The sequence below is a fragment of the Convolutriloba macropyga genome, chromosome 5 (genome assembly GCF_964194025.1).
Source record: "Convolutriloba macropyga chromosome 5, txConMacr16.3, whole genome shotgun sequence".
Taxonomy (NCBI): domain Eukaryota; kingdom Metazoa; phylum Xenacoelomorpha; order Acoela; family Convolutidae; genus Convolutriloba; species Convolutriloba macropyga.
In genome coordinates this window covers 25,728,610-25,753,795 of record NC_134472.1, presented here as the reverse complement: position 1 = coordinate 25,753,795, position 25,186 = coordinate 25,728,610, and the positions used below count along the sequence as shown (strand labels likewise).

Here is a 25,186-nt window from a genome sequence, read left to right as displayed (position 1 = left end):
AATTGAATAATAGTAATAATCATAAATTATTTCCTGATATTACAGTTGAGTAAGAGAAACTTACAATTTTTAAATGTCACATTTTGGTTCAATAATTTATGCCGAGGTGTGGCCAATCGTCTTATTTGCTCTGAGTCAAAAAATTTAATGAAAACATTTTTTTTTGAACGTGCATTGTGATGTCAGAGGAACTATTGCTACAAAATTAATGATTTCCGGTTTAACTCTTGCCACAAAAATATTTAAAGTTAAACTTCCATCTCAACTGATTATGCTAGTCAAGATTTCAAATTACACGGTGTAAAGGCGTCAGCGTAACCAATGATATATGCTCTTATTTTTACAAATCGTTTACAAACACTTTCGTTTCGTTGAAAAATAATTCAACATCTGTATAATCATAACTCGCAATCTTTTTCTTTTGACAATTATATGCCATGAGAGCGTATTTTGATCTAGCGATCAAAGTTTCAAGAGAGTTTTATAGGCTTTTCTTTCGCTTCATTTTTATCTGAATTCATTTATAGAGTTTAGTTGATAAAATTACCCGGATAGTGATGTCCCATTTTTACAAAAGACGGAGAAATAACGCGTCAAGTTTTCATCAAATGCCTACTTTTCGGGGTACTACTTATAATTCCATTTCACTCTTGATAGTACTATTCTTTTTGGTTGGGAAAAGTGAGCAGCAACAGGTGTACAATGCCTCTTTATTCAGACAGGAGTGTCCATGTTTGAAACCTTACGGGGAACCCATAGCCCAATACTCGAGCATAACAGTGGACTCTTGTTTTGGAGTCTGCATTTCCACCAACACCTGTATAGCATTTAGCTACTGCGTAAGTCTACCTCACCTTCATTAGTTTAATCATGCACTCGTGTTGTCAGTCTATACTGAACTGCATGTGAGTCTATAGTGGTACTTTATTTCTGCAATGGATATCTAAACCCTAAACAAAAAAAATTTTGGAACTGATGTAAAAAATATGCTAAAATGAGCTTTAACAAACTTTATTAACAAACTGAAGTGATATGATGAAATTGAGCAAGATATGAGCTAAAGAGCTAAAGAAGATGTTGGTTAGAGTTGCTATAAAAGAAGGTTTTATCATTTGTTTGTTGAGTTACAAGATACATGTATAAATTAACCACAAAAGCTATCAAAGCTGTTTCAGATCCCAAATCAGTTCCCATCTGAAAGTGTCATGTTTTTTCACATCTATTAATTTAACCACCTATAATACAACCCCGATTTTTTAACCCCTATGTTATTTAACGACACAATAATTTATCCCCTACATTGCTTCGCCCCTATTTTAATATTCCTAAAATTGAGTCTGAATCAATTCTAATGGGTCATCACTAGAGACTAAAATAGGGGTGAAATGGCTGAGGGGTGAATAAAACGTTTTCACACCTCAGTCATTTCACTGCAATTTTAATTTGTAAAGTACCAGCTCATAATAGTAAAAAAAAAACAAAACTAAGGACTTTATTACTGAAATCCAAAAACATAACAATTAGCGAAATAGTAACTTCAGTTAGTCCTTAAGACGGCATTTAAAGATCATTGAGAAGTGAACTGAACTCTTCAAATTTCAATTAAACTGCGGGCTGAAACTGGAGTTAATAATTTCTTCCCAATCTCATTAAAGAGTTAATAAATACGTACTTACCTGGAGTTGCTCCAAATGTTAGGGCTATACAACCCGCTTTTCCGCATTTTCACAAGATGAGTAACAAATAGTCTCAATGCTGATTCTTACTGACCTTTTACGGGCACTAAAAAGTTTTGCTGAAAAGAGAATTGAGCTTTTCTGAAAAAAGCCAGTGTTCTTGTGAATTTGATCACTTAACACTGTTTATTTATTATTTCACAGTTTTATTTCGTTTTGATTCGTTATTTCATGTTTGTTAGAATTCAGACTCCCTTTTCAACAGAAGCAACTTTAGAACACTTTGTTTCACTCCTTTCGCATTATTACAGAAAGATAAACAAAGATTTTTTTGGTACAAAATAAAGGTTGTATTAAAAAATATGAGATAGCAAGTTGACTACTAAGTGTTACAAGTATTTTAACTGTCTAATTTCAATTGAACAAGCGCTGAAGCACAGAAAATTCAGCTAAAATATATTTTTATACCTTGAAATAAAAGCACATTTTCTTAACGAAATTTCTAGGAGTACTGATAATTGAGCACAGCAATGAGCAAGGAAAAGGACTTTAAAAACAGTTCTTTTATTTGGATTTTTGTTTTCTTTACTATTTCAATTTCAATTATTCTGTTAACAGAATACTTGAACTTAAAATTTAAATGAAAAAAAAACTTCATTTTTTCAAACTTTCAGAATGTTGAGCACTGAGTTGAAGTTATGTGTACAGATTTAACTAAAAAATTTAACTGATCAAAGCTATCAGATAAAGGCTATTATGACCTGTATTTTGAAATTTTATTCATTTTATGAAAAGTGAAGTTTTTAAAATCAGATGCAAAATACTCAACTTACTGTTTTTTTTGTTTTCGGTTAATTAGCAATATAGACAACCACAACTAAAGCAGAATCTCGGAATTGCCACTAAAAAATGGCAAAATCAAGGGCTCTCGGGCAATTTATCTTTCAACTGAAATAAATGTTTTCAAGTGACACAAACTTTTTTAGCATCTACTAGGCAAGAAAGAAAGTTATTAACCTTTTACCTAGTACAATTGCTTTGAAACAGTAAGATTGACGAGAAAAAACTATCACGACCTGAGCAACTCATTCTCAAGGAACAAATATGAGAAGTATAATTTTGCTATATTAACTTCCACTCAAAACGAAAAATTAAGACACGAAAAACTTTTGTCCAGGAAGCAACCTAGAAGACTAGAGTAGAGAAGCTTCTTTTTTTAAAAAAGAATCAGGTTGTGTATTGTGTTAATCAACGAAGCCATTTGGAAAAATAAGACACCAATTTTTGGCTTTTATAGATTTTTTCTGAAAAAAATTGATAAAAAATGAAAAAAACTGCAAGCTGAAAAACACATAGATGCAAGATTTTATCCCTACCCTTCAGGAAAAATATTGTTCAAATTGAGAATTGAGCGGAATTACATCTTTTCAGGTTGAGTTATTTTGTAAATAATTTTTGCCATACCACAAAATCTATTGATTTATAGCATCTCTTAGCAACTAAATTTGAAAAAATTTGACTAAATCCTTAATAAAGCACCATAGAGGTCGAAAAAAATGTAGCGATGGCGAATGTGCACGGTGCTTACTGAAAATGTCTGGTTTAGGTGCAACATTGACAACATGTTATCGCTATATAAACGACACTGAAAACGCATTTAAATAAATTGAGAAGTCGTGCAGCTTAAATGGTCTTACTGATCTTATTGTAGCATTAAAAGGAAAAAATGTTTACTGTAGTGAGCAATCGCAATGGTTTAACACAGAGAGAATAGTATATGCTTAAATATATATTAAAATGAATGAAAATGTTACCTACATTTTAATCATATACAATAATATAATCATATATATATATATATATATATATATATATATAAATATATATATATATAATATATATGTACATATATATATATATATATATATATATATAAACATATATATATATATACATATAAATATACATATATATATATATATATATATATATAATTATATATATATATATATATATATATATATACATATATATAATATATATATATATATATATATACATCAAAAAAGGAAACAACCAATATTTAATTAAACTTGGAACAAAAATGAGGTCTTTCCCATTATAGCGCCTTCAGCTTAGCTGTCAGATAAACCATACCCCCTTCCCCCAATCCTTGTAATTATACCATAGTGGGGGCTATAAATTCATGGGTGGGGGCTATAATGGGAAATACCCCAAAAATAATGTGATGTGAAAATTGCTTTTAAAAGGGGCTTGGATATTGTTTGTCGATTGCATGGGCAATCTATTTATCAATGACATTGCGCAATGCTTTGAGAATTTCTATGTCAGTATGCGAAGGACACAATATAAAGTGTTTCATATTTTCAAATCCAAGTGCTGAAATTTTTGAAAATGTTCTAATCAAAGCACTAAATGGCTATCGGGGTCTCAAATCAAAATGGCAAAAATTGTCCAAAAATCGGCAAGTGTTTTCATCGGTGAAAGCAAGAGAGAAAACCTGAGAAAAAAACGTGTATGGAATTGATTATACACGTGCCAAAAAGTACAATAGCAAAAATAGGTAAACATCTCCTGATAAATGTTACATTTTTGAATCAGGCAAGCTTATGTTCTACAGTTACTAATGAAAACTGTTTGACATAACTTTTTCTTGAGTTATGTGCCCTGTTTGCGATCGTCTTTCAGTCAATAGACCTAAACTTTTCTAAAAAAAAGTTTGAGCAGTAAAAGAATATTTAAAAATTTCCATGCATAATAATAATAATAAATTAGTTCTCGAGTTTATTCCATTGCTTGCATTTATAAATTTACAAACAACAAAACATAACCCGAAAGGACATCAAAAGGTCGCTAGACCTGTCAAGTGATGCCTTTTAATTCTTCTCAAAGTCTACTTATTTGTTAATTCAAACCCTCTAAAATCATATTTTACCCTGGTATTACCACTTTCCAATCAAACTTAGAAACCCCTAAGAAAATGTTTAATAAGAATGCCAATTTTACAAAAAAAAATGCAGCTCGCTTTATTCCTTACCAAAAAAGGTTAACAAAAAATCTGTTATCTATAATAAACGAGTCTCTAAAACAATGTAAAAAGTTTGCTAAATCCTGTGCACTAAATGAACGTAATTTTTGAATAATTTTTTCATCCATTTTAGTTAAAACATTATATAAGCGTCTTAATCTATTTATGAGTGACTTGTTTCTTTGCTTCGTTTGCAAATATTTTGTTTTGACTAGATGAGTTCTTTCATTTATTTGGATATTTTCTTCAATTAATACATTAGTGAACATTGGCTATTGCTAGAAAAACCAATGACTTTTTGAAGAGAATCATTTTTGCAGACATCATTTCTCTTGAAATGAAACAGATTTGTTGTTTAAAGAACATAGGATCATCTAAAAAGAACCACTACCCTTTGGGAGAAAAACATCGTCGGCAAAAAGTGTTGATCTGGAATGAATCCGCATCCATTGTTTATAACAAAAAGTAGCAATTTCGCATCCTGGATTGTCTTTAAAACGCACGAAACCTTTTCTTATGTTTTATGGACTCAAAAAAGTGATTGAAAGAATAGTTTCCGGGAAACTCTTTCTGAGTCTTAATAAAAAAAAATTTTGCCTTCATTATCATATGTGAACAAAACAATTATAAAAATCGTATCATAAAATGTGCACAAATTGTTAGATCACTCATTATGAGCTTGTAAAGCCTGATAAGAGGTGCAGTAATATGCCGGGGAAAGGGGACGCAAAGCTTTGTCTGTAGACGTGGATCTTGCAAATTGACAACAAAAACAGTTCGAGCATTTTGCTGAAATTTATAAAGGAAAAAAGCGTAACTGCGCTGAAAGCCTTTTCCTTTGCTAAATTTTGGAGATACGAAGGGACCCAGTATTCTACCGTTAAATACTCAGTGAGACTAATTTAAGTCCACGTTTATTTCATGCTTATTCCACTCCAATTCAACCGTCATTTTCCACCGTTGAAACTTGCGGATAAAAGTGGAAGGGTGGACACTATAGATTTCCACTTTAACCACACTTTAATTACACTCTTATACACTATATGATCCAGCCTTTTATTGTTAGCATGTCAAATGTGATAGCTGAGGACTGGCAGAGAACCTCGACTTCTATTCGTCTCGCATACATTCCAGCTGGAATATATATGCGAGAAATAGAAGTCGAGATCATCAGCCAGGCTATACTGCTTTACAGGATTTGTCAAAAGCATGTTCCCTCTTCTCTGTTGGGGAAATTGGGTACACAAAGGAAGCCGCAGAGTCCCTTAACTGCGCTTCCAATCCTTACGAGCCAGAGACCTCCCGGAAGAAGTGGTACTGGCTTAACTACCAAATGGCAGGGGGCACTGTCACGTGCAACGACATCAAGAGTAATCACCCGGATCCGAATTCCCGTGAGTATACTTTGGTCTTGATTGCCGAGGTCTAGAATTGAAACTAGAAATTAAGTTATTATTGACTATACTGGAAATATCTTCGTTGAAGACCTCACCAAATAGGCGTTATTATCATATGCATCAAGTGTTGTTTTTAATTTTTTTCCGTTATCTCGCTTCTGCTGATAAGGTTCTCAATAAGATGCTATAAGTTTATCAATAAGGATAAATTATGTGATGTTATATAGCACGTTACTCTACAAAAAAAGAACGTGCTCTGGGGGTATGGGGTCACATGGCTACTAAGCTGGGGGGATCCGGACATCCGAGTGTTTTGTATCCATTGTTTTGAACATATTCATCTACGCAGTTGTTGTTCATTGTCTATATGTTGTCTATGATACATACTTTTTCTAGTTGAATCTGGATATTTTCATATCAAAGTGAGAGGAACCCACGTTCCTGCTTACTGCGTCATGGATACAGACCCCCCGTTGACTTACGTGGACTTGGTTTCCCATTCTTATTACGGTGGCGGTATATGGGTAGGAACAGTTGGAGGCACTGCGGGCAGACACTTCACAAGGGCACAACTCGTTCACAACGATTGTGTGTCTGGTCTTGTTCAATCAGACACTACCTTTTCAGAAAAGTGGGGATCTAACGTCCATGAAAGCATGCTTTGTTGGTATAACGTATGATGATATACGGTATAGAGCGTAGAAAGTCCTATAGTTCACTTCTGGAAAAAAAAGATCTGTATATTGAAAAAATATCAACTACACTAAAATGTTACGGATCGTGGCGTGATAGTTGAGAGCTGGCTATCAGGCCACGATCCGTAAGGCATCAGGAAGCTGTTCGTGTAATTTTGGATCAGCTCTCACCTAACCAAAACTTCAGATTGACTAATCTTAACATGAAAGTTTTTGACGTAAAAATGTGGCCACACTCAACAACAAGTGCAATGCTGCCGACGGAATGAACAGTCTGAAATGTGGGGATAATAATTAAAATAAACCGTTGGAAACAAGCCGCTGATGTAACAAAAGGAATCGTTGCCTAATTCTGCCCCTGCGATTAGGCTGCATCGAATTATTATAATTACTGCTCCCTTTCTTAATGTGCCCCTTTTTTCTCACAGCGGGAAGATAGAGAATCATATCGCAGTAGCTCAAGTTTCGTTTAACTGTGTAGAAAGATTTTCAGTATAGCTTATACGTCAGTTTGTCAGCTTATGGTCAGCTTAGAATGTTTCATACAAATATACCAAAATCATAATCTCTAGTAATCTCTCTAAAACAGCTCCCCAAGTCTTACAATTCCTTGTTGAAAACATGCACACAAGTAATGCCATACACGGTTTCTTCCGAAATTTTATTAACTCAGTTTGTTTTTTTGTTCCGACTCCCACTTTAGTGGGGAGGAGGAACTATATACTCAACTGGGTTTTTTTTGTTCAGTCAGTATTGGCCGATCAATATATTCATTGTAGAGAATTGTGAGTGGTATCAATGAAAAGCCCGTCCAGCGTAGAATACGGAATAAAAAAAAGATTTTTTCGATTTTCGTTTTTTACAGGGAGTTATCGAGGTTGAAAATTTAGTGAACATTCGACTGATTTTGTTGCCATTTTCAGTAATTTTTGCTAAAATTTGGCACAATTTCGCTAATATAGTTCAAAATAGGTTAAAACTTTTAACAGCAGAGTGTTGTTGTTACCGTAAGAGATAGAAGAGCGTTGCTGAAATGTTTGATTGAAGTTTTGTTGTCTAAAAATTTTGATAAAACTTTCAAAATTCAACTTTTTCCTCAAAAATGGCGCAAAAAATGCTTTTTTGGTCCACTTTGTTAAAGTTTGCCAGACTGAGTGACCTGGAAAACTTAAAACAGACTCCCTAATCTCAAAAAGAGCGCTATTTGCAATTAGGCGCCGTATGAAAGTCTTCTGGAATTAAAAACTAGCCGTTTTTTTACAGAATTAAGTCGATAATAATACAGAATGCATCGTTCTTTTTTTTAGTATTTGAAGAATTCCACGCAAAATTTGGTCTAATTCGCAAACAGATGGAAAACAGTCGGTTTGCTGAACGCACGAAAAAATCAGGGAGAGGTTTGACAATATCATGGATCATTCTTAGAATCAGAGACGTTTTGGTTTTTATTTCGATGCTGCCTTTTTTCAAAATTTTTTGCTTTTGTTTTTTTTTAATGTTAATTACTGACAATTTTTTTTCACGGCTCCCTTAATGACAGCTCCAATTTACGTAAATTTGAGGGCGAATGTACAAACAGTTTGTTTTCAGAGAACCAAAGGGTTTTTATGGCTTTGAGGAAGAGTTCTAGTAAAATTTAACTGAATTCTTGTCTTTTGCCTTCAATTGTTATTTTTTGGCAGTCTGATTTTTAACTTTAACCACTCAAAGATCTGAATATGTTTCTCAAGAGGTGTAAATGAATCTTTTCTAGTCATTTGGTCGTTACCTTATGTCTCTTATGTTATTGAATGTATTTGTTTTAAGAAAATGTCAGTGATTTTATGAACTTGTCAATTTTTTGTATTATTTTAGTCAACTTTTTGCTTACTCTCAGTAAGTACAGGTCAAACTTTGCTCCGTGTAGAATACAGTTTAATTTTGTGGTCAATTTTTTAAACAGAAGGTTTTCTTGCTTTTGGTACTATGAGTCTTCATACAAAATTTTTCTGATTTTTGTGCATAATGTCTCATTTTTGCTGTTGTCTTTGTTTTTTTTGTAAATTTTAACATTAGTTAACAGTCTAACTGAAAAAAAACTTTACAACATTTGAAATCGAATAAGTTTTTTGTTTTCATAACATATGTTTTGAAGGGCTGCGACACCGTTCTCTTGCAGAAGTTGGTAGAGTTTTTTGTTTTTGCCCTTTATTTGTTGTTAACTTTTGTTGTCATATGCCAAATATTGTGTAAGTAAAAGTCTCAGTGGCCCACTATAGATAAACAAACGAACTTAATAACTGATATCTGAAACAGTTAATGGTTGTTTTGACTTTCGAATTGAATTTCTTTAAAAAAGAGTATTATTATTCTTCAACTTATCCCTTTTTGTTCTGTTTTGCTTTTTTTCGTATGATACAATGTTGTATCCGTTTCGTAAATTAGCCTCATTTCTAAAGTTCCCTTTAATGTTTCGTTGAATCAAACAATACTTTTTCTGTTGTTTAAACATTTTAAATGATGTCCTTAGGGCTTAGTCAATTTGTTTCAGAAGAATTTTGTGAAGTTTAGATACTTTTCAGTTTTTACGGTTCTTTTTGTTTTAATTTTGTGATAGTTGTTTTACAGAAAGAGGTTATGATGGTCAAAAAAGACGTAAATGAAGATGTTATGTTCTCGCGGTTAATATCTTATATATTTAATGGCTTCAAACCTGAGTTTTCGTAAAGTTGTTTGTGAAAATTATTAATTCAGCTTGTATCTAATTTTTTTTATGGTCTTATGATTTAGTCTCATCAATAACAATCGCAATTATTTTTCCTAGTAGTTGCAAGACAAACTGTCTACTATTTTAGTCGAAAGATTTTAATGGCTATGATTTTTGAAACTATTTGTTTTTAATAAAAAATAAAGATGGATGTTTGAGATCTGCCAATTTTAGTTCTGTTAAATTGTAGCTAAGCATCTCTATATACAAATCACATCATTTATCTATTAAAATACAATTTGCTTTTCAGAACGTTTTTTTCCTCAAATGGTTTTTCTTCTTGAAACAACCAGTTTTCATAAAACCAATTTTCGTGATTTTTGAATTTTTGCCCCTTTTTTGTAGGTTTTTTTCTCTTTTCACAGTATCACAAAAATGGGCGTCATTTGACTGACAATTCTGTTTCCTTCAAAAAATGCAAGCAAAGATTTTTATCGTTTTTAGTGATCTGCTTAATATTTAATTGATTGGGGGGACATCGTTTTCGTGCATAATTTTTCGTGCAAATTTTTAGTTTTTGCCTGTACTAAATTTTGTGTTATCTTGAACCCTTTCAATTTTTCCCATGAAGTTTGTTTATCAAATTCCTGACAACTCTGATTTGCGATTAACAAACTGCAATCAGTTGTCATTCATATTTAACCAGTATCTTAATGGACCCAAAGCAAAGCGGTGCAACGGTTTTTTGGCCTTATAGTGATGATTTTCTTTCTCCTCGGCATCTTTTGGTTTCATGCCACATGTAAATAGGTTAGATAAAAACTCTAAGGTAAAATTCAATCGATATTATTCAATTTTATGTAGTTTCCCACAAAAATTCTTACAGCTTTAATTTTCTAGTGATCTCGAGACCTAACATTTAACCCTTGAAAATGTTTGTCAATAACACACTCTCTTAGCACAATAAGACTGGTGAATCAAGAGAATAAAGTGAGCGTCTTAACAAAAAAAGGACTAAGCAAAAATTGAAAACTTTTGGATATTTAAACCTCAATGTCCAACAACTTTCTTCCGTTTTTCAAATTACTTCCACGGCTATTGTATCATACTGGAACAATTGGAATGCAATTTTTTCATTTAAATATTTGTGAAAAACTATTTCTTATCATAAAATTCTGGAAAACTGCACTAGAAATAAGTAAAGATCTTATTGTCGAATAGAAGTAATTTAAACTAACGCAAAAACTGTCTAATTGTCAATAATAAAGTTTTAAGACGTAACGCAGAAATTGAGCAATATAAGGGAAATGATCAAATACTTTGAAAAGTGGTTGATATCTGACAAAAGCATAAAAAATCTTCAATAAGTTTGTTCTCTAAAGCTGGAGTTTTGATTTTTTTATTAGAACAAAAATTTTCTGCATTTGTGACAAAATTTTAAAATAATTGTATATAGTTACCTGATATAAATCAAGTTCAGATCTAAACACTAAAACGGAAACGGTATTTTTACAAAAATAGAAAACAGAGTAATGCAATGAAAAAGTTTCAAAATGTTAATTAGAGAATCAAAGGTAAAAAAGTGCCAGGCGCTAAAATCTAGTGGCTTAGTTTTCATTATGAAGGCATGTGAAAAACATGTAAACATTGGTATTTTGTTTTCAACGCAAAGTTGTCTGGGTTTCTAGTCTTATTTCATTGCGCACCAAAATCTAAGTTTTCGGGCTATGAGCTCTTTGCCCATGCTAGCGCAACCGCAGAGTGTAGAACAGTGCTCAGAGCGACAGTTTTAAAAAATATAGATTTGGATGATCAACATCCAAGGTAAATATACAAACTGAAAAGGAACACAATTTTTTTGCTACGACATGAAAGACGTTGTTTTACTTGACAAAACATGGAATGGATTATCAAGATCTTGTAAAGCTAAGTTTTCATAACAAATATTGATACATTTTTTTAAGATATTGGCAAAAAACCCAATTTCCCGGAACAAATCCAAATATATTGCCTTTTTGTACATATTTTGTTGTTTTCGTTATGCGAAATCAAATCTAAGTTTTCTTGATATAGCTCCAACTTCATATTACTGGGTAATATCAGTTTTAGATCGGCTTATAAATGAGCTTGTCAGCTTGTAGTCAGCTGAAAATGTTTCATACAAAATACCGAAAATATAATCTCTACCAATCTCTAAAATTGGCACTTACTTTAAAACAACTTTTCAAGTTGCACAATTGCTCAATGAAACATTGCTATTTCACACAATTGAGGTGATAAACGGTAATTGCCAAAATCTTTCTGTGAGTTTTATTTGAGTGAAGCTGAGCGAAACAATTATTGACCTGTTAGTGGTATTTTTCTTCATATGTGGGAAATGATCAACTATTTTGAGAATTGGTTGATATCTGACGCATCACAAATCATCACAAATCATTTGATAAATTTTTTGTCTATTACTTGAGTTTGAATTTTCTTTTTGATTAGATCATAGGATTTTTTTGTGATAAAATATTCAAATAATTGTCAATAGTTACCTGATACAACTCAAGTTCCGATCTAACCACAAAATTTTTTAAAAATTCTTCTGAAAAACAGAAAACAGCATTAATGCAATAAAAAAATTAGTAAGCAATAAGAGAATTAATTGTAAAAATATTCAGGCACCAAAACCTTGAGGCAACATAGTGGATTAGTGTTCCTTAAGTCATAGGAAGGTCCGTGGAAAACACGTAAGCACTGTTAAATATTTTACCGCTATGGATGTTGTTTAGGTGTCTGCTTTATTTAATTGCCCTCCGTTCTAAGTTGTCGGGCCTCGTGCACATTACTCGTGCACATTACTCGTGCACATTACCCTCGGGACTAACTTTTATATCACAAGATATGCTTATTCTTCTTGAAATATTTTAAGCCTGAGAGGTTACCCCTGCAAATCAAATTTTTCCGAAGTGTATGGATAGGCAAATATTTATTGAACAAAAAGTTCTGCATGGCATTTAGTACCTCCCCCACAAATTGAACTGAACAATTCAAACCTGGGGCGAAATGAGTTCCATCGTTTCTTTTTCTGTTCTTTTCTGGATCATAATTTGAACGTTCTAGTTTGAACGTTTCTGGATCATAAAGAACGCACGTAATCATTTTTTAGATCCTTTTTAAAGATTTGGCCAAGACTTAGATTGAGACTGCCAAAAGTGAAAAGTGAATCAGTAATAAAATGTGATTTTTAATAATACTTGCCCAGCACTTGGCATTAGGTCCAGTCGGTTTCTACTTGGAAGGACATATGACCATTGGAAATTATAGCGCAATTATGTTCATTTGTGGTTGTAGTTGGTGTTTAGGCTATCCAGATGTCATTTACCTATGATCAGGTTTAAGATCAATCAATATTTCTATCCAGTTTGTTTTTTCAGCTCGCCCGTAGCTTGGAAGCTGGGTTAATTATCGGATTTAGTTCATTTGAGTTTTTCAAATTTATGGGTTTGAAATAAGACGACAGTTTTAGTCTTATAGTCTCACAGGCAGCAAAGAAAACACTTTCAATGGTCAGACCTATCCAGAAAAAATTAGCCACATTGAGAATCTGGCTCGTTTTTGCAAGCTTTGCTCACTTGCAGCTCGTTTTTGATACTTTGCTCGCCTTTAGGAACACTGACCCAGAAAAAATCAACCGTGATCAGATTTCAGCTTTTAGAGTTATCATTAATGAGCACCTCAACATGTGTATGTTTAAATACTGCAATTGTAGATCTGGGACACGGTGGAGACTGTAAGTCAGGCCTTCAGACACCATATGGCAACCACGAGATTGACCTCGCAAAAACAAGGTTCCATTTCCCAGCTGGGATGTTCTTTGAAGCAACTGGCTGGGGAGGTACCAGTCCCCCTGACCTCATTACGCTCACATCACAGGTAAAATAATATTACTTTTTTGTATTACTTCTTAATATTACTTTTAATACTTTTTTTGATCAGTTCGAATCAATATCCATCAAAAGTACAAAAATAAAAAACATAGCAGGACAAGTCCTGACGTACAATTCAAAGAATTTTCATTGACTTAACAGAAAAACTAAACCTAGAATGGACTATGGGTGAATTGAGAAAAACATTTTTTAAAAAAATTGAAAAAAAAATAAGAAAAAAAAAGCAGAAAATCAATGTCAAAATGCCGCATGTGAACAAAAAAACCACCAGCAAGAAATGAAAATTTAATTCAAACAAAAAACTAGGCCTGGAATAGCTTTGAATGGATTGGGAAAACCATTTAGAAAAAAATCCGATCCGAAAAATCAAAAATCCAGTAAAAATCAGAGTGAAATTGCCGCATGTGAACAAAAAAAAACACTAGCGAGAAACCGAATTTTTGTTCAAACACCGTTTTCTCAATGTATTTTAAAATTAGAGCGAAAAAAATTCACGCCGCAAAACCACTCGCTTTTTCGCTCCATTTCCTGTTTCGGCGTGACCAAAATCACTACTCCAATTTGACTTCAAAAATCATGAAAATGTGTGAACAGATCTTAAAAAAAAGACAGCGCCCCAATACAATTCAAATTCTTTGAATTGTAATAAAAAACAGCGCCGACATGAAAATGCATAATGCATGGGATTTTTTCAACACATTATTTAATTTGTAGCAACGGCCTGTAGCCCAATAGTATAGACCTGCATCAAAAATGAAATTTTCAAATTGCTTCAATCTATATTGATGAGTCCCGTTTCTGTATAGCGAGTTCTTCTTATCATGGTAGACGTTTTCTCCTGTCAGCATTCGCATGATTTTCTTTCAGTGGTTAATCTGTTCCTATGCCCGTGGAGCCCGTAATATTGCTGTTGGAAAGTCCGCCTGTGTCTTAATTACGAACTCATGTATTTGGTTTCGATTTCGATTTTGCTCTCCAAATTTTGCTCCAAATCTTAATTTATAACTGTCCAATTTTTGTGATCGCAGTCAGTTAGGTTTTCGGAGCTGATATTGAAAATGGATCTGGTGCTTAAAAGTCCTTTCATTTCTATTACCTTTTTTTTTGCTCTACTATTGCTTTATTCACCTAAAAGTGATTTAAAAAAAACACATTTTTTGCACACCCTAAGCCCTTAACGAACAGTAGAGCAGAAGATAGTAATCTTTTCAGTCAAATCTCCGCCAATCAGAGAATGAGAAGACTCTGTCCTCTATTATATAGAGAATGCTTGTATTAGTCTTATATTACATTCACTTCCATGTGTACACCATGGACTTCGAAAACATTCAAATATCTTGTCGTATTAATTGAAGTTTATCTTCAGTGTTTGCCAGAGTCAGTTAGTCATATTGAGTAAGCCAAGTTTACTTCAGCCCACACCTTTAAATCTTCATTAGTAGGCATCAGTCGTGTGGTCAAAGCAAAATCTGCTCTGATTAGGTTAATTACAAGCTCAGAATCGTGGAATGGTGACTTTTATCCGCGAACACTAGTTTCAAAATGTAAGCTTTTTATAAGATAAAAGTTGTCTATTTTCACGTCACTCTTTTCCATCTTGAAAAATGGTTTCCCCCAAACGCGATGATTATTACAATTGGCTTTTGCGGACATTGTCCACTTAATGGTCCATAAAGCAGCTTTCGTAAAAGTCATTTGCTGTACATTAATTTCATCTGTCTCGTGCTTAAGAATCACACTGATCTACCCTAATGTTGCAAGACGTTTGATGATTTGTTGCATGATTTCTGTTACAGGTCTGGGCGGCTTTTTACTTTAGAACCTGCAAAATCCATTTGAACATCTCATTTTGTTCAACCAGAGTCTCGAGCACAGAACCGAATTGCATTCGTTTGATACAAGTCAAAATTTCACCAAACTCCAGCCAAGCCATACACCCTTCGGATTGAATGATGTCTTTTGTTCTCCGATTGTATCTCTCCGGTCGCCCAAGGCGTCTCCTGTTTCCCTGGGTTGAACGGTTGGGGCAGTAGTTTTTTTTCCATCAGCAGTATAACAACGGAGTTTTCTTTCAACAATTTTTTTAATGTTACAATATAGGCTGACGAGAAAAAAAACTACTTTCTTACAACCAAAGTGGAAACGATTTGGAGTAAAAATAATAAGCAGACAATAAATGTCTAAAGGGCAGACTTTACCAACATCAATTGACGCTAAATGCCATTGCACGCAACATTACAAATTCTCTCTCTTAGTAATACAACTAATGAAAAACTTAACCAAATTATTGAAAACTGCAAAGTCATCATATAATAAGCAAGCACTACATAAAACAAACTGCTCAACATTGTCAGAAGAAACAATACATGCAGAGAGCCTAAAACAACAACTAGCGTGAACATTGGCAGCTCAACCAGCCAACACAAAAAGTTGATCCAGTAACTCAGAACACATAAGGTTGAGCGGAATCCAGAATCGAATTTCAATGACGAAAATATCAGAAAGAGCAATTTGAAGTTCTGCACCTTGGGTACGACACTATTTGAACCAAAAGCATTATTGGATAAGCTTTTGGGTAAGGAATCTGGGTAAACGTTGACATCAAATGAAAGCGCAGCATTTTCCCAACGTCAGTTGATTGAACAACGAGTTCGCGTAGATCAAACAAAACTAACGCCTCGAAAACAATACTGTTGAAGCTCCGGAAAAAAATTATTAGATAACAGCAGCCTCTGTCATACCAGGTTGACACACATGCAGAGAAAAGTTATCACTTAAAAGCACTCCAAAGCACTCAAAACCGCAGCAGACACACGCCCTAAATAAATAAAATAAGAAACTCATCTTAGAGTAACAATCAAGTGCCTGAATTTTTAGACAGAAGAAATATCAAAAAAGCGTCAGAGCAAGCAAGCCATGTTAAGGAAAACGCATCATTTCAATTGAAAAATTCTAAAAATTTTAAAGAGCCTATATAAAACAGCACTCATAAAAAGCAGAAACTTTTTAAAGTCTCAGTGAACATACCGGATAAACAACCTAGACGTATCAAAAAAAGACCCAAATGGTTTCGTAAAGGGGTTCAATATTGACCAAAATTCAAAATTACAAGTCTTAGTTAAGTTCCACCAAAAATCTTTTCATTGGTTGCGCCAAAGTTAACTGTTAGCGGTAAAGAAGAATTTATTGAGAACATTTATTATTTTTAATTTGAGAAAATTGATACCGTTATTGGTCTAGTTATAGCCTCCCAAATTAGTGGTCATATAACGTGTACCTAGTTATTGCGGCTGTAATTTCTGGGACAAACATAATGGGACCCAGGTCGAGTTTTGGCGGTGAATTTTTGTAAGAAATGCGGTGAATAAAAATAATTTTCACCGCGTATTTCTTACATCTTTTTGCGGTGAATGCGGTAAATCGCGGTGAATTATTTATTTTCATCGCGTTCTCAGTATTCTTACAAAAAAGAATCGTCCCCACGCAGGTTTGCACCTCTTACCTCCTGGTTGTCTTCAACTGGTTTTTCCACTGCGCCAACTGTCAGTTCCAGCTAGCTTCGATAATTCTTGTGAACAAAAATTAGATTGAGTAAACGTTGGAAAGAAATGCGGCGAATTTTTATAGGAAATGCGGTGAATTTCGCAGTGATTTTTTGTAAGAAAAGCGGTGAAATGCGGCGAATTACTTTTTTCACCGCATTCGCCGCTTTCACTGCATTTCTTACATTAATTTGCCGCTAATGTCGATCCGGTGAATTTTTGTAAAAAATGCGGTGAAATATTTATTGTCACCGCAATCACCGCATTTCTTACAAAAATTCACCGTATTCATGGCACTTCTCACGAAAATTTACCCAAAAACCTCGACCCGGTAAGTGTGGTAACGTCAAAAAGTATAGAGGATTATACATCACCTGACCTTAGCAATGACAATAAAAGTAATGCAGAATCACTCATAATGAAAAACTTTAACGAAGTAAAATCTCTTCAATAAACAAAAAGCGATCTTTTTGATTGATTTCGAGACAATGAGTTGAGATGAGGATTCAAACAATTTTACAGTTAACCAACACACAATATTTTGCCACAGTCTCTAGAAACTTTTGCAGCCCATCACTCGTCATGATTAGACAGCGTTTCTCCGCAAATTTTAGAAAAGTCGACGGACAACAAAAGGGTTGTCATCGTCCAAAAGACACCATAAGACTGTCATAATGAAAAAGAAGATTCAGTTGATAAACGCAACTGTGTGATTCTCAAAAAAGCCGGAAATTCATTTCAAACCTGCGTCATTACTAAATGAAATGTAAACTGTGAATTCAATCAACAATTGATTCAATAAAAGCTGTTTTCCATCGGATCTAACAAACGCACAGACAACATCAGTTTATCAAAGACAGCTGTAAGCATACAAGCGCAAAACTACTTTTTTAAAAAGGTCAAAAACGATTGTAAATGTTTACGACATACAATTAACAGTAAAAAACTGCAAATAATCCCATTTTGTTTTTGAAAACTAGAAAAAACACCAAAATCACAAGTATAAGAACCACAAAACATTTTTCAAATTTCCAATCTAAAACCATTCAAGGGTGGGTTTTAACCACAAGGCAAAAGTTTTGAACATAAACTGTTTTAACCAATAAAACAAAACAAGAGTTCTTCTTCGAGAAAAAAATAGACAGCAGTAGAACCAACTGCATCCGCATCAATACTTGATAAAACGATAATAGCAAATTCAGAACAGCCCATGCAAAAAATTAAACGCAACCACAACAGCAGAACAGAAGCGGCATCAACAACAACACTAACGTCAACAGCAACAACAACAACACAAACGGTACCAACAACGATAATGGTACCTACAGTGGAGAAAACTGATACAGGCGTTACGAACAACCATATCATGTACTCTGTAAAGCAAAGACATAGTGTCAAAAATCAGCCTCAAAAAGTTTTAGACAGCAAAAGAAGCAGCCAACAAACTGAACTCTGCAAGTTATCTTAGGAAAGGGCAACCGACGTGAGAACTACAATTCCAGTTGTGATCAGTCCAGGTGTTGGATTTGACCTCATGTTCAACTCCAAGCCAAACTTGTAGCAAAACCAAATAAGACGACGACTTTTGAAGATGTTTTAGGTAACAAGGTAATTGCTCAGTGGTATTAGAGCCCAGAATGGCAGCAGACTGATCCTAAACCTACTAGTTTTTGCAACATGAACCAAAGAATTTCAAAAGCAAGTAAGATGCTTCACAACAATTGAAAAAAATTCAGTAACTTAAGCGTTATCAATCTCCCGACAACTGAGACAACAGAAGGGATAATTCGGTAGCACTCGATGCTATGATAAAAACTTTTTTTCCAAAAAAAAACATAAAAGGACCAACCACTAGATAGGGATTTTTAACAAGACCAGTTCGAAAAAAGTACGGACAAATCTTTCCGAAGAAACATTGGCCAGTAAAGGAATGACGAGAGCAAAAAGGTCTCTACAAGAAATCAAGACGACCCGTAAGCCATGCATATTTTTCAATATTCAATTGAGCATATCAGACAGAGGCACAGGTTATCTCACCACTGAAATAAAAAGATGTGCGGATTAGCTGAATATTGTTTTTACTAAGAGCCTCAAGTCGTTTGTTAGAAAAAAACTTCAACCAAGAGAGACAATCAGCAGAACTCTAGCACAACTCAGTACCGAACAACAGAAAAAGCGTTAGGTTGACGAGACAGACTGAGAGCCTTCACTAACATGCAACCAATTGCATCATTTTCAAGATAATTCCAAACTACGCAAAAAGAAGAAAATAATCTTTTGTAAAAGCGAAGTGGCATCTACCTAAAAGTGATTCAAACTGAAGAAAACATTTGTCCATTTCTTCTCTGCTTTTTAATTACACTCCCAGTTCGCTTTCGTTATTTCACCTTAGAAAGTACAGATGATACTGAAGCAAAAACAAAACTTAGGCCAACAGCAATTGAAGAGAATACCAAAACGCATTAGGTTTTCTAGTGTGCCAGATATGAGGAAAATGAACAAAAATATACTACTAACATTTGGGACAACCTGCTTTCCCTCTTGATCCAATTGTTTACTTAAAAAATCCGTCTTCAGGAAAAAATTAAGTTTTACAGAAGCCAGTCATTCGGTTGCACGAGAAATGGTCACCCAAACAACGTGCATCAAACAAACGATAAAATGTGATCGGTCAATTTTAATCAATTGTTGCTCAAAATATTTCAAAAAATTGGAGCAATGGAATTGAATTTTTAATTGAAATAAATCGCCAAAGAAGAAAATTAAATGACTATAAATGTTCTTGGACGCCTCTTGGAAATCAGAAACCACATCGTTTTGTTCAGAACACTCATTTTAACAATTTTGATCAAAACAGAGATAGCCGTTTTTGTCGCAGCTTCATTTTTCTACCAAATAGGATTAAATACAACTTTCTTGGTCTTAATTCGAAAACTTCTTAGAATATCAATCAAACTATCAAAAAATTGAGATCATTAACTACCAGCCGACTTTCAGAGCTACTTGCAGCACTCGAAGAACAAGGAGCATGAACAAGGATCTCAACAGCGTATCTGAGATTGAAACAATAAAATGTGTCTTTTTTCATCAAACCAACCTCAAATTAACGGCTCCTGGTCTTTACAGACAATTAAAACATTCTAAATTCTGCAGTTACCATTTTCAACTTCACCACAACTGAGAGAAACGTAGTCGCAAATCTTTCCCTTAGCATATCCCGAGTAGAACAACTAATGAAATTATAAATCTCAGCTTGGGATGAAGGCTTGGAAGCTGGGCTTAACACTTTTGTATTATCAAAAGTTACGCTAAAATTTACCTCTTTCCTGGCCTAGATGGAAGCAGTAGCAGCAGTAGGTCCTAGCATATCACCTGAAACGTTTGTAACGACTCATGTATAAAAAATTGGAAAATTCTGATGCAAGAAATTGGAAACTACTACCGTAAAAATTATAACGTGAGAACTAAAAGATGCATATCAAAGAACTAAGTTGTTAAAGCTAGTGCCTTAGCAAAGAAAACACTTCTTATCAATTTGGGAAGTCAACTTTTCAAAGCAGAATTTTTCAGAATTGTCACAGAAACTTTAGGTATCTTTAGCTCTAACTTACATTTCGTCAGATTATAAAGATGAATAGGCTTCAAAACTCAACTACTTCATTCTCCGACTACCATATTTTGCTTTAGTTCTTTTCACAGAAAAATAGGAATCTTTTGAAAAGAACGAATTCAATAACAGCCAAACACTTTTTCGACAATTTCTATTATTCACTTCGTAAAAAACTTAATTTAAACCTCATCACCAAACCAACTCGGAGACAAAAAATCAAAACTTCTGGAGACAGATGAAGGCTGAGTAGTGATTCGAAATGAATTTGCGAACAAATTTATTTGTATTTCAGAAGGATAGGATACTGTCATGTTGGAGCTGATGAAAAACCAAGGTTACCAGACATTCCTGATGTAACAGGTTCACTGACTCTGACTCGAACCGCAGTAAATATGTTTTAAATTCATAGATGGAGAAAACTCAAACAGCATCAAAGATACAAATAAATAATTCAACAAATTAATGAGATACTTGCCGAATTGTTCAATTGTTCCGTTCTTGGTAACAAGTCATCCAACATCCAACTTTTTTACATTTTAACACTTTTTTTGTCGGCTTGAAGCATTATATTGAAAATGTTAACAGTATATTATTCCATCGCAACTACGACTTAACTAACTAAAATTCAGAATTAGAACTGACACCACACTCAACCGAACAATTTTTTCAAAACATGTGATTAGTGACCCAGAGAATTTGTAACACAATGCAGCTTCAATTTATTAAGAGATTATTAAAACTTCAGTCCTGGTGACAAAGCGCTCCTCGTTTGTTGTGCTAAATTACCGCTAAATTACCGCTAAAACTAAGTGTTCTGATATCAAGTGTTTTGAAACAAATGTTATGATGTCAGCTATCTGGTCGACAAATCCCATTTATCATTTGCAACCCCTTTATTGACACAGAAAAGTTTCCTCTTTTTCGTTTTTTTTTGTTTTATCTAACTTTGAAAAATTTTTGGAACTCCATCATTTATTTTTTAGCATGGTACTTTTTAGAATTTTTGCGGGGCGTATTAGTGAACTCAGCCCTCAAAATATCGAAAACGAGCTAATAATTTGTGTCTGCAGTATATTTGCAATTAGATCTAATTTGTTGTTCTTGCCCATAGATAGCTCATGATATTTTTTCTAGTACCGGCTCATAATTAAATGATTTTACATTGCAATTAATTGGAAATCCGAGTGACCAGTTTTACGAACTGACATTACCTCACCTATAATTTCACAATTTATGGGTAGCTTCTTCTGGCTCTTTCTTCAGAGAAAACTTGATTTTTGTTTGACTCGGACAATTCAATGATATTTTGTTACAATACAACTGTTGTTTATGTCAACATGAGCCCGAAGCATCTGTTGGCCAAGATACAATACCACAAAAAATTTGGTAAACAGGAATCAAGTTAACACAGCAGCAGTAAAACTTGTCTATTGAAAAATTTGCATCTTTCAAATGTATTAGTTAAGAAGTTAGATCTATTCGTCTTCATAGCTTCTTTTTTTCATGACAGAGTTTTTCCAGTACAATTGCAAAATTTACAAAAATCATAAATAATTATCACAGGACAAAACAATTTATATCTATCACCATTTTTAAATTAAAGTTGGAAATTGCGCTTCGAATTCTGTCTTTATTTATAAAAAGTCTTTTATTGAACTCATTACATCTACGTCTTCAGACTATTTATATGCCACTTTCGCGCTTTGGGCGAGGGACACATATAACAATTGTTGAGAATTTTTTTTGTTCAAGCTTCTTAAGAAAGGCATCGAAAGTCGAACAATAGCGAGAGAGTGAGTATTGGGCTCTCCACTATGCCATTGGTTCAACTACATCTCATTTTTAGCTATTCTATTCAGGCTAACTCGATCAAAATTCTTCATCATGCAAATGCAGTTATGGGGCACAAAAAAGTTACCAATTTTAACATCTGCAAGAAATCAATCTTTCATTTGCTAGAGTACCTTAACAGAATTGCTTTTAAAAAAAGAGCTTCTGTTCCCTATTTGTTAAGTCTACAAGAAACCCAGCGATTTATTTCAATCAAACAAAAGTAGACTATTGGCAACGTGATGACAAGTCAAGAGCCAGTTTCAGAGAAAATATCAAATTTTTAAATATCAACTATATCAGTCTTGTAATTTTTTCCTGATAAATTGAACTCATTGGGTTAATTTTGGTGCCGAATTCTATCATAGCCTCCCTGTTATTTAAGATGTTTCTCAAAAAAAGTTTCCAATTTGGGCAAAAAAAGTTGCCAATTTTAACAGCTGCAAGAATTCAATCTTTCATTTGCTAGAGTACCTCAACAGAATTGCTTTTTTAAATAGAGCTTCCGTTCCCCATTTGTTAAGTCTGCAAGAAACCCAGCGCTTTATTTCAATCAAACAAAAGTAGACTATTGGCAACGTGATGACAAGCCAAGAGCCAGTTTCAGAGAAAATTTCAATTTTTTTTAATATCAACTATATCAGTCTTGTATTTTTTTCCTGATAAATTGATTTAATGCGTTGATTTTGGTACCGAATTCCATCATAGCCTCCTTGTTATTCAAGATATTCCTCACGCCACAGTTTTTGGGCGCTATTGTTCCATTTAAGTTAACTCTTAGAACAAAAAATAAGCAAGGTTGTTTGTGTACATTCTTCATGTCAGTTGAAGTCGACGATTCAACATAAAAAATATCATCGTCAGAAAGAAAACTAACGGAAGAAACAACTAGATTTTTGTACAGCAATTGTGTGGAGAAACAACGGATTGTCTTTAAAGGCTCAAAAGCTGCTTCTAGCTGGTTCTATCTTGTTCTGCAAACTTATTCTAGTTTTAGTCTCGAGGCTCACTTAATTTCAGTGTGAATCAAAAGGGCCACTATTATTCGTTTACTGTCGCTGGTAAGGATCTACATACCCGTGGAGGTTAGAAAATTTGTTTTCATTTCAATCGTACTAACGCATTTTTTTCAGTTGTGTTTCTACTGATTATTGAAACCAAAAAATGGACAAAATTTAGCTGCAACAGCGCAGAAATTGAAAAATTAACGGGGTTGTAATGGTTCATAGTAAAAGTTAGCCTAATGAAGTTGCAGAAGGAAGTTTTAGGAATTTTTCACACCAGATAAATTTTGAGCAGAACCTAAGAACAGAACGGCTCAAATTTCTGAGAACAAGAGGAACAAATGTGGGTAACATATATCTGATTTTTAAGTGCATTAAGGAAATGAATCAGCATGCCCTCTGGGGTTAAGTTTGAACTGTAAACAGAATCTCAAGAGTTATTTAATTGAGTTCTTAAACAACCAAAATGAAAAAGTATCCTTTTATAGGCAATGAGGAGCATTTAAGACTTCCTTTCATATATGGAAGCGAAGCGAACAGTCTCAATTATTTTTGTTATAATATAAAGTTAGTAAATGATTGTGAATTTTTTTGTGAACGTAAATACTTGGCCTATAACGGTCTTACATTTAGGTTTACATGTTTCCTCCTCAATTGAAAAAAAATTAATTAGAAAAATTATTTCCCATACATTTTCAGTTAAATCAAAATGTTCACTTCTAATTCTGCCCCAACTTTGAATACTTTGTCGCTTTGGTCATTACACCTACATTTTTCAACCTAATGTTTTAACCATTGAGAGCAGCAGAAGTGGAGTGACGGTTACTTTTGCGATTATTGTTGTTGTTTAGTTCTCCAGGGTAGAATCGTACGGAGGGTGCGGAGAGACTTATCCGAAGATGACTGATTTACCCCCCGGAGCACCTGATACATTATTTCCATACATACCTGTTGTATTCTATTAAGAACATAACTGCTGAATGCTGGAGCAACTCAGCCAAATCTACACATATTGACAGCCGATCACACAGAACGAAATCATTTGAAGAAGATGAAGATAGTAATGCATGCGATGCTCAAACGCCGGAAAATTTTTTATAAAATTTTAATAACCGGGCTTACCTAATCAATAGCTAGTATTTGAACTTTCACGAGTACAAAGATTTGAAGCTTATTTTTAGATTATTTTAAGATTATCTAAAATTGTGATGTAACAAAGCTGTGTAATTTGTACTTGCACATAACTAATTTACTTATTGGTACTTGACTCGATCGTGTGTTTCCATTCTTATCTTATATTTTTTCTAGATTTTTAACATTTTCCTCTTAAACATCCCCAAAAAAATGTCTGTTTTCGGAATCGTTGTTTCAAAATCGTCCACCCACTCATTGTCATGGAAAAAATTGCCGACAATTTTTATCCCTTCGCTCGAAATTCATACTATTAGCTCATCGGAGAAAAACAAAAAGAAGGGATTCTTGAGAATCATAGTTTACCAATTTGTTACAATTGCTTTTCTTCTATTTAACGGGTTGTCAGCATTTCTTGAAAAAGCTTTCATATTTTTGAGAATTCATGAAACTGTACTTTTGTAAATTGAATTGTAGCGAGAACAACAGCAACATGCTTTGATTTTGAGACCCACGACACTTACTCCAGCTTGAGAAAAATCCTTTAAAAAACCGTTCAGTTCAACAATTCAGTGAAATGGCATCAATAATCTGATAGTAATTTTGACAGCATTGTCTCAAAACATCTGGAGCG

General features: G+C 33.8%; 1 protein-coding gene across 2 annotated transcripts; it reads left to right on the top strand.

Annotated features, from left to right (window-relative positions):
- The first annotated feature begins 286 nt into the window (after positions 1 to 286).
- LOC142339903 (uncharacterized) lies at positions 287 to 24,502 on the top strand. 2 transcript variants are annotated; one of them, XM_075390259.1, is made up of 6 exons: positions 287 to 839; positions 5,921 to 6,119; positions 6,519 to 6,785; positions 13,258 to 13,421; positions 20,880 to 20,921; positions 24,273 to 24,318. In XM_075390259.1, exons 1-5 carry the CDS (start codon positions 558 to 560, stop codon positions 20,907 to 20,909), a joined length of 942 nt encoding a protein of 313 aa, XP_075246374.1. In that variant the 5' UTR covers positions 287 to 557; the 3' UTR covers positions 20,910 to 20,921; positions 24,273 to 24,318. The 2 variants fall into 2 exon arrangements, with proteins under 2 accessions (XP_075246374.1, XP_075246373.1); XM_075390258.1 differs by lacking the exon at positions 20,880 to 20,921 and having other exon boundaries at positions 24,273 to 24,502.
- Positions 24,503 to 25,186: the final 684 nt, after the last annotated feature.

Coding starts and splice junctions, on each gene's coding strand:
- LOC142339903 (XM_075390258.1), top strand. CDS start 558: ATGTCCCATTTTTACAAAAGACGGAGAAATAACGCGTCAAGTTTTCAT. Junction 6,120..6,518: donor TCACCCGGATCCGAATTCCC/GTGAGTATACTT, acceptor TACTTTTTCTAG/TTGAATCTGGATATTTTCAT. Junction 13,422..24,272: donor TCATTACGCTCACATCACAG/GTAAAATAATAT, acceptor GTTGTTGTTTAG/TTCTCCAGGGTAGAATCGTA.